Source organism: Tupaia chinensis, unplaced genomic scaffold (genome assembly GCF_000334495.1).
Source record: "Tupaia chinensis unplaced genomic scaffold, TupChi_1.0 Scaffold000066_1, whole genome shotgun sequence".
Lineage (NCBI taxonomy): Eukaryota > Metazoa > Chordata > Mammalia > Scandentia > Tupaiidae > Tupaia > Tupaia belangeri.
In genome coordinates this window covers 6,655,682-6,669,725 of record NW_006159525.1, presented here as the reverse complement: position 1 = coordinate 6,669,725, position 14,044 = coordinate 6,655,682, and the positions used below count along the sequence as shown (strand labels likewise).

Here is a 14,044-nt window from a genome sequence, read left to right as displayed (position 1 = left end):
AGAAGCTAATGGGGCTTGGTCACTGGGTGAACTGTTGGGCTGATTTTGAGAGCTACTGTCACATTCTGTTTCCCAAGTGTTGGTCACTGAGGTCCTTTGACATTCTTGCCACTTTATTTATAGAATCCCTATTTTGGCTTTGCCCAAAACAATAATATTCATGTCACAGGTGGGAAGCGCTAATTATATATTCTTCAAAAAGTTTATGGAAAATGCATATGATGGGACCAGCAGTTAGTGTAATGGCTATGTTGCTGGACTCTCACGTAGTCGACCGCGGTTCGAGTCCTAGACTCAGTGGCTTAAACTCGAGCTGGGAACGTGTGCATGTGTGCCCAAGATCCCAAGAGGAGAATGGAGGAGAAGGGATTGCGCCATGCCCATCCTCCCTGGGGGCTGATTTCTCGCTTTCTGGCTCTTTGTCTCTCTTTCTTGTAAGCGCACATGTTCAATAGCAAAAACCTCTCCAAGTAAAGGAAAAAAATGCATATGAAAAGAAAAGAAAATGCATATGATGAAAAAACTATGTGTGGATTTCAATATTATTATTTTATTTTATTTTTTTGCCATAGGGCCCTTGCCCTCACTGGAGTGAGACACACAGAGGGAAAGTGAGCAACTACCCTCCAGGGTGGAGGGCCATGCAAAAATCCCTTGTTTTCTATTTTCCTCTCAGGATTTTGGGCATGCACACACGTGCCCTGTGTGATTTTCAAGCTGCCGAGTCCAGGCTTTGAACCACGATTAGTCACGTGGGAATCCAGTACCTTAACCATCATACCAACTGCTGGCCCCTGGAATTCAAATTTTTTGCACCCAAATAAACTCATACTTTTTACTATATTTTTTGTCATAGGGCCTGTGTGCTCTATGGCAGAGAAGAGCACACAGAGAGAGAGAGAGACAGAGAAAGAAAGTGAGAAATCCCTCCTCAGGGGGGATTGGTCACACTGTCATCCCCTCTTTTATATTCTCCTCTTGAGAATTTGGACATGCACGCACACACACCCAGTGTGATTTTCAAGTCACTGAGTCCAGGCTTTGAACCACGATCAGCTGTGTGGGACTCCAGTGCCTTAAACACTATGCCACCTGCTGACCTCTGGACTTCATCTTTTATGTACCCAAATAAACTCATACTTTTTTTTTTTTTTTTTGCCATAGGGCATGTGTGCTTGCTAGAAAGAGACAGAGAGACAGAGAAAGTAAGAAATCACTCCTTAGGTGGGATTGGTCACACTGCAATCCCCTCTCCTCCATTCTCATCTCAGGATTTTAGGCACACGTACACATGTGCCCAGCATGTTCCAGAAGCTGCTGGGCCTGAGGCTTGAACTGCAGAGTCTGTCACACGGGATCCAGTGTCCCAGCCACCATGCCACCTGCTGGCTCAAACTCTTACTTTAATTTTTCTACAAACTTTTTAAAGTACTGTCATATTTTCTGTTAAAACAAGCACCTTATTCTTTGAACCCGCAATATTAAGGATTCTAAGATGCACCTTTATCTTACATGTGATAAAAATGCTGCCAGTGAACACGCTGTGATGCAATGCCTTCCTATTCCTTAGCTATTGTACTTTATTGAGTGAGCCCTTTCGGATTCCTGTGGGCATTCAAGAGGAGCCCCAGGCCCTGATCTCCAGCTCTCTGGCATCACTAATGTCAAATATCACTGGGTTCTGCCAGCATTTGGATTCCCAGTAAACTCCTGGTTCCCGTTTTCCTCAGTGGCAATATGTTTTGGAAAGCTACACGGCTTATGTGGAAAGTTAGCAGGAAGCCCTCACAAACCGGGGTTCCCTGTCTTCACGCCAAGTACCTGATGCCCGAATCAGCCACGCCTGGCTCTGGCGGATGGTTTTCATGGACTCCGTGGGGCTTGGCTCCTGCTTTCCCTTGCTCTGTTAGTGCCCAAAGTGTTGCAGTGCTGCACCTTTAGCACCGGGGGCCCCGGGAACGTGTGACAAAGGAGGATCCTCAGGCCCCACCCCAGATCCACTGAGTCAACCTCAGGCTGCCCCCAACACCTCTGTTCTGTTTTTTTTTTTTTTTTTTTTGAGACATTGTGGCTATAGGGCACATGTGTTCCCTAGAGAGACAGAGACAGAAACATAGAAAATAAGAAAGCACTTCCATCCCCAGGAGGATGGCTGTGGGACAATCCCTTCTCCATTCTCCCCTTGAGATCTTGGGCACACATGCGCATGCATCCCGTGTGAGTTTCAAGCCACTAGATCCAGGACTCGAACTGCAGTCAGCCATGTGGGAGTCTAGTGCTTTACCCACTATGCCATCTGCTGGCCCCCAAAACATGATTTCTTTCTTTCTTTCTTTTTTTTTTTTTTTGGAGAAGTTTTTGTTATAGGGCATGTGCGCTTGCCAGAAAGACAGAGAGAGACAGAGACACAGAAAGCAAGAAATCACCCCCCAGGGGGGATGGCCATGCTGCAATCCCTTCTCCTCCATTCTCCTCTCGGGATCTTGGGCATGCACGCACACGTGCCTGGCGTGAGTTTAAGCCACCAGGTCCGGGACTTGAACCGCAGCCGACTACATAGGGGTCCAGCAACATAGCCATTACGCCAACTACTGGTGCCCCAAACCTGATTTCTAATGGCTACACAATATTCCATTATTGTGGTTGTTTCACAGTTTAATTAGTCATTCCCTTTCTTGAACACTGCGAAGGTTTCTACATATTTGCTTTCGTAAATAACACCTATCCAGAACTTTTAATTTATCCTTAGTTTCTCCGGACCCTCTAAATTGCTGAATTGAGCCAGAATGATATAGATGTCTCATTGCTTGGTGATACATTATAAGATCCTTTTGGAAATTTAAATCATTTGCTTTCTCCCTTTTACTATGACTGTCAAAGACACCATTTGACAGGACAAAATGAGATCATTTTAATTCACATTTCTTTTATAATTAGTTAGGATGAACTCCTTTTCAACATTTATTATCTATTCACATACCTTCTTTGATGAACTGCCTGTTTATGCTATTAGTTCATTTTTTTATTACAATTTTTACCTTTTTCTCATTGATGTGCAAATGTTCTTTATAGATTAAAGATATTACTCCATTGTCATATATTAAAATTTCTTGATTTTTTTTTTCCGTCTGTTTTTTTCTGTAGTGTTGTTCATGCTTAGGATTCACATTTAGGGTTTTTGATCTCCACACAGGCATTTCAACCACAAATTTGGGATTCACTTTCTGATAAGAAAATCCACCTTGTTTTTAAAAATCTTCTTATGCTGTTCCCAAAGGACTTCTGCACCTTACAGTGTGCCTCTGTCCAGTCCCAATGAGCCCAAAGGTCCTGAGGAAGGAAACTCAGGGCCATGATGGAATCCCTGACCACGCTCCCACTTGCTGCAGCCCGCTCATTGGCCCAGGGCTGATACCTGCCAGAGCTGGGCCAGTCAGACTCCCTTAGACACTGGAACTAAGACCCTCAGGTAGGATGTTCTTTCTTCAAAAAGCACAGCTTAGGGAAACACCGCCCTCCCCCCACAGCCTCCCACCCCCATCCCGGGGAGCAGTGATTCTCCCTTGTAAGAGCACACTGACCTCAGCATCTCACCCACATTTAAATGCCATTCAGTCGTTCTGGGAGAAGCTGAGTGCTCCCAGGTGGTGGGTGGTCCTTGGACCACCGTCTGAGCTACTAGGGTTGTGGAGGCCCTAAGATACTTCCAGCTTCTGGTTCAGCCTCTCTGGGACCCAGCTGCATCCCTGCTCGCTCTCCATTACCACGTCTATCCTCTTTGGCTTCAGTGAGAGCCGAAGTAGGGGCCTGTTCTGGGAGAACGAACAGTCCCAGATAATAAATTAACCTGCACTGAACCAGGAATTCACCACAGGAAAGATGGAAAATCGCGAGTGGAACTTCTCTGCACACCCAGCCTTCCTTTCCAGATCCTTCTGGCAATCATGACCTAGTTTGTCTTACCAAATCACTCACATGCTGAACAACTCTCAATGGCTCCCCAGCTCTGTCAGAAACAGAATCGAGACTGGAGCTGAAGAGTGACTCCTGTTATATACCTGCTCCCTAGTATCTCTGATGGTTTTCAGATCCCGCCCTGAGCTTCCCCACCTCCAACCAGGAAATGCCCTCTTCCCACCATCTTCCTTCTAAAGGCCAATGTGTCTTTCAAGACCTACTTTATATTTGATCTAATTCATGAATTTTCCCCTTGGCTCTCCCAGTTGGAACCAGTATATTACATTAATTCTTTGCACTCTATTTTTTTTTTTTTTGGAGAGGTTTTTGCTATAGGGCGCATATGCTCACCAGAAAAACAGAGAGAGAGAAAGAGAGACATAAAGTGAGACATCACCCCCTAGGGGGCATGGCCATGCTGCAATCCCTTCTCCTCCATTCTTCTCTCGGGATCTTGGGCATGCATGCATACGCGCCTGGCCTGAGTTTAAGCCACTGGGTCTGGGACTTGAACCACAGTCGACTGCATGGGAGTTCAGTGACATAGCCATTACACCATTTGCTGGTCCCAATTCTTTGCACTCTTAAGGCGTGACTTGTCACAGACTGCTCAGCACATATGTCTTGGGCCTAAATCCTTCTCTCCTCCCTGGGAAGCTTAGAGTCCTCCAAAGGCAAGCATCTCCACTATCTCAGCTCCAGCAGCCAGCCCATAACAACCCGAAGCTACCCTCCGCGAGCGCCCCTGGTAGGGCAGATGCCATGCCATGTGCACTATTCATATCCACAGATCTCACCCGACGGCTGCCTCCTCCTGTACTCATTCAGTGCGTGCCCAAAATCTCAAGAAGAGAGTGGAGGAGAAGGGATTGTGATGTGGCCATCACAATCCCAGCGGAAGATTTCTCATATTCTCTCTCTCTCTCTCTCTGTTCGTCTCTCTGGTGAGTGCATGTGTCCTATGGCAAACTAAAAAAATAAATAAATAAAGAGAGAGAAGACTAGAGTGAGACTAAAGTTTTGATAGGCGTGGGAGTGCTGTGGCTCAGCTGAACCAGGGCAGGGGGTGGGGGTGTGGCTGGGATTCTGCGGCTGCACAGTGTCCCTAGTCTGTCTGGGCTCAGCCATGACAGCAGGTGGTCCTGTTTCTGTCTGGCTCCACTGAGTGGCAGAGTGGCACTGTCCACTGTAGGTGTGTATGCTCAGAGGAGAACAGCATGTCCCACCTATGGCTGGCCCTGCCCCACCGGGCCTGCCTCCACGCTGCTGGCTGCCGGGGCCAGGTCTCTTTTCCTCAGCCAGCTGACCACGGGCCATCCCCTTCACTGGAGTATCTACTGCCAGCCCCCCGACCACATCTCAATTCACTTCTCCCAAGAATGAAAAACTGCTGGTCACCAAAGAATGACATCATGACAACTGTGATGAATGCCAGGCCAGAAACAGTGAGCAGCCTCACCTCAGTGACAGGAAGGAGAAATCATAACTGGCTTCTGGGTGGTGACTTAACCTGGGGTCTCAAGAGTAGGAGTCAGCAGAAGTGATGGGAAAGATCATTCTTGGTCAAGTGATCGATTTAACTACTCTCAGCTGGGGCTGGCCACCAGAGGCTCTGTGCCAGCACTTTCTGTGTGCTGTTTGATTTCGTCTCCCCAGTCCACCGACTCAGTGAGTCATGAGAGCTAACGCGGACAGCTGTAGGCGTGTCCATGCAGGAGCCCACTGGAGCCTGGCTGGGACCCTCTGCAGCGCACACACTGTCAGCATGCCCCCTGCTCTGCTGGAGAAATAAACACACGCATACACCACAAATCACGTGTCTGAGGTCTCACAGTTAACAAGTGGCATGGCCACAATTTGAACCCAGGCAGTCTGACTCAGGTGCTTCACTACCAAATGCTGTTGCCTATTTATTCTTGGCCTCATTTTAAAAGGAGAGACAGTGGTCAGTAGATGGCATGGTGGCTGGGGCGCTGGACTCCTACAGTTCAAGTCCCAGACCTGATGGCTTACTTTCTTGCCTTCTCTCACTCTCTCTGGTGAGTGCACGTGCTCTATAGCAAAGTTAAAAAATAAAATAATTCTTTTTAAAAACATGAGACACTCAGGGCTCTTGCAATTTGCCATGGTCACATGGTTCCAATGCCTCTATGTAACCAACATTCAAACTCAGGACCTGACTCCGACACTCCATGATTTTAAGCCTTGAACTTGGAAAATATATGTGGGGTGCTATTTTTTTTTTTTCCCACCAGCACCAACACCTAATTTTCTTGCTCCTTTATGGAAGTTCTTAAATCATATGCCAAACAATAGGTAGCTTTCAGAGCTGGCAGGCTGAGAATAAATTTTACTTTCCACCTGACGAGTACTGGGCAGAGAGGAGACACATGAGCTGAGTGAAGAAGGGTCTGACTTACTCCAGGACAGAAGGGGTACACCGAAGTCTGGAAAATGTCTGCACGAGGCTATCTGGAGCAGCACCCAGACGGTGGGTGGCCGTGGGCTGTGAGTGACTCTCCAACCTGGCGGAGACCTGGAATCCCCGGGGAGCTTGTTAACAATGCAGATGCCAGAGCTTCAGCACTGGAGCCTGAGCCCTGATATCTTTAACAAGCTCCCCGGGGATCCTGGCCCAAAGGCAGGTCTGGGAACTGCCAGCTAGTAGAACACTGAAGCTCAAATTTGGGGGGAAGCTAAGTCCAGAAAACCCACCCCAGTGCGAATGAGCAAAACTAGCAGCATTCAGCTGGGCCGACCAGGAAGAGGAGCAGAATTAGGCCGAGACAAATTACACCGCAAACCTCCCAGCCACTCATCACCTTTCATGGGCCTCCCCAAGGGTAGTGGGAGCTGGACCGATCATTCTCCGAGTATTCCCACTTACTCCGTCCCAGGCCCTTCGTACTGCAGAACCCTCACAGCAACCCAGTGCTTGGTAGGATGTACCTTCCCTTTGCCGATGAGGACTATTAAGAGAGAGAGTGAGTGCCTTGCCCATGGCCTGGGGATGTCAGGGCGGCCTCGGCTACACACCTGGAATCTGTCTCTGGAGCTCGAGCAGGGGAAGCCCCTGGGAGCTGGATGAGAGGGGCCTCCAGGCCTGGCCTGAGCATCCTGGTGGTCAGCAAAACTCAAGCCTGGCAAGATCGAGAGGTTGCAGAGCAGTGATAATGCTAAAAAGAGGACTGAGAATAAATTTTACTTTCCACCTGACGAGTTCCTTTGAACAAGGAACTAGGAGGACAAAAGAAGGGGCAGGTATTTGGTGGTAGGGTCTGCTTCACATCGAGGAGTTGTTCACTCAGCAAACAAGGGGTACCCTTGGGTCGAGTGCTATTCTACGAGCTGGGGGTCCAGTGGCCAGCAAGAGGGGTGCAGTTCCTTGACCTCAGGGTGCTTACAGGTCAATGCTGCCAATAGACCTTCAGTTATTTCTCATAGAATCATGCAATCCTAGAGATGTGGTGGTCTGGGAGAACAGGGCATGTGAGTGTCAAAGAAGCGCCCTTTGAGAAGATGACTTTTTAAAAAAATTGCTAGAAAGTAGGCGCGCTTGTGAGAGAAAGAGAAAGTGAGACCTCCGTCCAACCACAGAGGAGGTCATGCAATCCCTTCTCCTCCATTTTCCCCTCCTGTCAGGTTTTTGGGCACACATGCATATTCCAGGCAAGTTTCAAGTTGCCAGTCCAGGACTTGAACTATACCGTGGGCCATGTGGGATGCGGATGCCTTAATCTCACGCTACTAGCTTATCCGAGAAAATGCCTTTAAGCTCAGCTCTGACAAAGGCATGAGACCCAGTTCCAGGCAGGAGGAACAGCACATACCAGGGCTGAGACCAGAGGAAACGTGGCTCATTCGAAAAGCAGAAAGGAGTTGATTCGGCTGTTGTAGACGGAGGGGAGGGCAGAGCCGGAGGGGAAGCCATGCCCTGCGTGTGGACTGTCTGGGATCTACAGGTCTCGAGGCTGGGATGGCAGCAGCCAGGTGAAGGAGGGGAAGGGACTCAGCAGAGGAAACGGCCTAAGTAAAAGCTCAGAAGCAAGACAGACCATGACCACTACAAGTGTGTCCTTGAAGCCATGCTGTGGGGTGTCTCTTGGTGTGTGTCGCACCTAGTGTGGGGGTACTGGAGTTTGTTTACGGGGACAGGAAACCAAACTCAAGTCTTCAGGAAGATCAGGAGGGTCAGGGCCAGCACCTGTCCCAGGCCTGCCGAGCCTGTGGCCACGCCTCCACATCTGGTTGCTCGAGCAGCCTCAGTTTGTCCAGGTTGTAAAGTAAGAAAATAGGGCCAGCAGGTGGTGTAGAGGTTACGGTGCTGGATCCCACATGGCCGAGCCTACAGCTCGAGTCCTGGACCTAGTGGCCTGAAAAATCACACGGAGCACATGTGAGCGTGTGCTTCAAATGCCGAGGAGAACATAGAGAAGGGATTGCAGCATGACCACCTCCCCTGGGGAGTGACTTCTCATCTTCCCTCTTCCTGTCTCTCTCCAGCAAGCACACACACCCTAAGGCAAAAACAAAAACAAAAACAAAAAAACCTAGAAAACGAAAGAGAAAACAAAATCGTCCCAGGCCAATCACTCGTGTGTTTCCCAGTTTTTACATGTTCTCGGTAACTTTCTTGGATGGCCTCAGGAGAAAGTGGGATGATCTCAAGGTCCTTTTTATTAGGCTAAGGGGATCAGTTAATTTTATTTCAAAATTTAAAAACACAGTAGAGTGGCCAGCAGAGAGTATAGTGGTTATGTTGCTAGACTTCCACATGGCTGACTGCGATTCACGTCTTGAACCCAGAGGCTTGAAAATCCCATCGGGCATGCGTGCATGTATGTGTGCGCCCAAGATCTCAGGAGGAGACTGGAGGAAAAAGGATTGTGGTGTGGCCATCCCCCCAGGCAATATTTCTCACTTTCTCTCTCACTGTCTCTGCTTCGCCCCCCCTCGCCCCCCCCAGCCCTAAGGCAAAAACCTCTTAAAAACAAACAAAACTCAGTAGAGCACCACACAGGAGGCATGGTGGTTATGGCAGCTGGATCCCATAGGGTCAACTATGTGGTTTGAGTCCCCGACCTGTTCACTTGAAAAACACCACGCACAGGTGCCCAAAATTACAAGAGGAAGATGGAGAAGGGATTGTGGTGCAGCCATGTCCCCAGGGGAGGTGAATGACTTACAGCAAGTTAACAAACAAGCAAACAAAAAACATAAACAAAAACTCAGAGGAAATACCCTTTTGGAGGCATTACAAAATAACCCACAAAACTTTGCTGGTTGCCTAACATTCCAACATGGCACCAATGCCCAGTTTATAAGGTAAACGTTGGCTCCCCGCTTCAGACATTCTCCCCTCCTCCAGATGAACTATTGGTAAATATTCTCTGAGACTAAGCTCTGCAGGACTTGTAGGCTCAAATGAGCTCACAGATGTATTCTGTGTGGCCAACAAAGTTTTCAAACTTGGCACATTTCAAAATTTTTTCAGCTTCTCTGAGAAAAACAAATATCAAACTGGCCGGAGCCAAAGAGCAGCAGCACTTTCAGATGAGCCATGCAGGATCTCTCCTCTCGACCACAGTCTCCACCACTCTCCAATACTTCACACACAGCCTACTCCTCTCATTTAAGTCATCTTTCTCATTCTTGTTTGTTTTTGCCATAGGGTGTGTGTTCCCGACAGAGAGAGAGAGAGAGAGAGAAAGGGAAAGTGAGAAATCACCCTCTAGGAGGCATGGCCATGCCACAATGCCTTCTCCTCCAGTCTCCTTGCAGGATTTTGGACATGTGCCCCAAATCACATGTGCTTGGCGTGATTTTCAAGCCACCAGGTCTGGGACTTAAACTGTAGAGTTGGTCATGTAGGATCCAGCACCTTAACCACCACACTACCTGCTGGTCCCTCTCATCCTTTTTCTAGAAGCTTTCCTTGAATATACCATAAAATATATATGCATCTGTCTACATATATTTACACTGACCTTGACAATACATCTGTGTCTACAAATCTAGCTCCTTTCCAAGGCTTTATCATATTCCTTGTCTGAATCTCTGAGGCTTATTATCTAACTCCCTCTTGACATACAAAAGGTTCCACTTTCTTTTTTTAAAATTATTTAATTTTATTTATTGTTATTATTATTATTATTATTATTTTGAGAGGTTTTTGCTATAGGGCGTGTGTGCTCACCAGAAAGACAGAGAGACACAGAGAGACAGAAAGCGAGAAATCACCCCCTAGGGGGGGATGGCCACACCATAATCCCTTCTCCTACTTTCTCCTCTTGGGGTCTTGGGCACGCACACACATGCACTCGGTGTGAATTTAAGCCACTGGGTCCAGGACTTGAACCCCGGTTGGCTACAGGGGAGTCTGGGGACATAGCCATTACACTAACTGCTGGTCCCAATTGTTTTATTATTTTTTAATTTGACCAGAGAAAGAGAGAGAGAGAGCAGGAAAATAAGAAAGTAAGCTGCCAGATCCGAGACTCAAACCATAGTCAGCCATCTGGGAGTCCAGTGCCTTAACCACTATGCCATCTGCTGGCTCCATGGGTCCACTTTCTTTACACTAGATACTGTAAATAACTGTCATTGTACTTTTTCTTATGGCATTTTATAGGGTAAATACCTAGAAATAGACTTATTAGGTAAATGTGTTTATGTACATTTTAAACTAAGAGATTTCAAGATGTAAAATTTGAAAGCAATCAAATCACCCGGATTATATAAGTTTACATCTCCAGAAAATGAAAGTGGTATTTTTTTTAGACTTATTGAGACCCACATTTTGTTAACCACTAAGGCCTGGGACATCGTTTTCTGCTCAGTGGTCTCTGTATCCTCTCTGCCCTCCACTGACTTTTCCACTTGTACTTCCTACTCTACTTTTACTGCTTTTTAAGAGTTCTTTGTACACAAGGGGTATTAGGCCTTTAGCTAAATATGCTGTAAATTGTTTAATAAGTTGTTGTCTTTAAACTTTGTGTATATATATATGTATATTTTTTTTTTTTGAAAAATAGTAACTTTATTTGCAATCGCATTTATACTTTCCCTTTAGGGGATGGACTACAACCTGCTCTCTTTGGTAAGCATATTAATTTTTTTTTTTTTTTTGAGAGGTTTTCGCTACAGGGGGCATGCGCTCGCCAGAAAGAGAGAGAGATAGAAAGCGACAAACTGCCCCCTGTGGGGATGGTCACGCTGCAATCCTCCATTCTCCTCTCGGGGCCGTGGGCACGCATGCACATGCATCTGGCGTGAGTTTAAGCCACCAGGTCCGGGACTCAAACTGTGGTTGACTACATGGGAGTCCAGCGACATAGCCATTATGCTAACTGCTGGTCCCTATATATTTTCAAAATTTGAATATATTCTCCATTTCCCCACTGGAACCGGTGCTGTCCATATGATATGATTCATAAATAGGTTATTTTATACTTTTGTTTTTCTGTTGTTAATTTGCTATAGGGTGTGTGACCTTGCTGGAGAGAGACAGTGACACAGAGAGAAAGATGGAGAGAGAGAGAGAGAGAGAGAGAGAAAGACAAAGTTAGAAAGCATCCTCCCCTCCCCACCTGCCCCAACCTTTTCTGCTCTCAGGATTTTGAGCATGCATGCACACACGCCTGGCATGTTTTTTACACCACTGGGTCCAAGTTTTGAACTGGGTAAGCAGTCGGCCACATGGGGGTCTGGCTATCGTTACCACATGCCAGCAGCTGGCCCTGTTTGATACTTTTATTTTTATTTTTTAAAAGTTTTTTTGCCAGAGGGCACATGTATTTGCTAGAGATGGAGAGGGACAGAGAGAGGGAAAGTGAGAAATCACTTCCCAGGGCAATCTCTTCTCCATCCTTCTCTTGGGATTGGGAGCACACATACACTCATGCCTGGCATGATTTTTCAATCCACTGGGTCTGAGACTTGAACCGTAGTAGGCCATGTGGGAGTCCAGTGCTGTAACTACCACACCACCTGCTGGCCCCCATGTTTTATACTTTTAGAGTTACCTGCCTGACCAGTTAGGATGGATTACATGAGTATAAGCCTAGGTATAGGTAAGCTGTGTATGCATATGAATGTGGGTATCTCTGGGTACAATATTCATTCTAGAACGTTTATGGCTTTATCACACACATTTACATTTTCAATCCATCTGTAATTTATTTCTGGTGGAATGAGCAGACATGGATGAGTTTTCCTGTTTCCCTGTTCAGCAGCACAAGAAAGTGGAGGCATCAACTCCTCTCGGAGATTGTTGTTTTTAAAGAAAATATTTTTTGTTGCTTTATACAAGTAATACAAATTCAGCGATCATATACACCTGCTCCTGCCACCCAAAACCATCACCCTTTTTCTTTTTTCAATTGGAACATATTTTCTGCAAGCATTTTTTTCTTGGTGTATAGGTTTTTATCTTAGAATCTACTTTGTGTCTGTTTTGTTAAACATGTGAGATGTTTGTAACTGCTTAATACTTAATGTCTTAACCTTGCAGCTCCAGAACTTGGCTGGACAGCTGCCCTCCCAGTGGAGCTTGTTAAAAATAATGAATTGGTAACCTGGGGTGGGGGGCGGTGGGCCCTGGGAATCAAGATTTTTAACAAGTTCCATGGAGGTGTCTGGAACATAGCCAGGCCTACTTTCAAGCCTTCCCTGGCCCCCTAGCCCGTACCTGTGATCGTCTGAGTCTCCGAAGTGATGGTTCGGGTGGTGGTCTGAGTCTGGGTGGCAGGCACTGTTTCCTCCGATACAAATTGGACTGTGCTGGGGGCAGCCCCGGATGTGCTGGTCAGCTGGCAGCCACTCTGCTTGTGAGCTACAAAGGCGTCCAGGTTGTTAAACTGCTGTTTGCAGATGCCGCAAATATGGATGTCAGGAGTCAGCTCGACCAGCACCGTCGTGCCACCTGGAACTCCAGGGGACAAGGAGGAAGTCGCAGATTAGTTCCAAACAGCTTCAAATCATAATGCAAAGCAGATTCGCATACACGGCGGCAGACATGGCAAAGTGGTGGCCTCATAGCCATTTTACCGCCCTCTTCTTTCCTGCAAATGCAATCCCATTTCTGTCCTAGCAGCAATGTGCCCAGCTCCAACCCATGGCTCATGACGCATTGTCACCTGTGGGGCACTAGTGGCATGTTTTGTAAGAGGAATTATTTGATCTGCGGGGCTGCCCTGCTCTTTGCAGGACCAGCAGCCTTCTCCTACCCTAATTAAAAGGTCATTATGAAAGCCAGTCCTCCAAATTCTCCAATCAAGAAACACAGACTGGCTGAACGGATTAAAAAAAATAGAAACCCTCTATCTGCTGCCTGCAAGAAACACACCTCATGGATAAAGACATACACAGACTAAAAGTGAAGGGCTGGAAAAGGTATTCCACACAATTGGAAACCAAAAAAGCACTGGAGTCACGATACTGATTCCAGACAAAAAAGACTTTAAGTCCAAACTGTAAGAAAAGACAAAGAAGGGCATTATATAGTAGTAAGAGGGCTGATTCATCAAGAAGTTAAAACACTTATAAAAATCTGTGCACCCCAATATGTAAAGGAAAGCTTGCTAGATCTAAAAGGAGAGTCTGCGACACACTAATTAACTGTTAGGAATAAGCCCCAAAACAGACAAGTCAGATTACATCAAACTAAGAAGTTTCTGCCCAGCAAAAGACACAGTAATTAGTGTGAATTGACAACCCTCAGAATGGGAAAGTATTATTGTAAACTATGCATCAGATAAGGAACCAATAATCACAATACACAGGGAACTCAAGTGGCCAACCCGAAAAAGAAAAAAATGATCAACTCAATTAAAAGATGAAAAATAAACAAACAACTCTCTAAGGAAGATATATGAACAGCCAAAAAGCATATGAAAAAATGCTCAACATCCCTCATCGTAAGGGAGATGCAGATCAAAACTATAACGAGATACCACCTGACCCCAATCAGAATGATGAAGATTAAAAAGTAAAACAAAAAATGGTAAGTGCTGGCGAGGCTGTGGTGAAAGGGGAACTCTCCTACACTGCTGGTGGGAATGTAAAGTGGTCCAGCCAACATGTAGAA

General features: G+C 46.5%; 1 protein-coding gene across 3 annotated transcripts in view; it reads right to left on the bottom strand.

Moving 5' to 3' along the window:
- The window catches only part of ZFP64 (ZFP64 zinc finger protein), a 71,545-nt gene that overhangs the window by 52,797 nt on the left and 4,704 nt on the right, over window positions 1–14,044 (bottom strand). For 2 of the 3 annotated variants that reach the window (XM_006141906.3, XM_006141904.3), the window contains exon 2: window positions 12,647–12,886. In XM_006141906.3, coding sequence (XP_006141968.1) covers window positions 12,647–12,886 — 240 coding nt within the window. The remainder of the gene's footprint in view (window positions 1–12,646; window positions 12,887–14,044) is intronic. The other variant, XM_006141905.3, reaches the window with a different exon arrangement.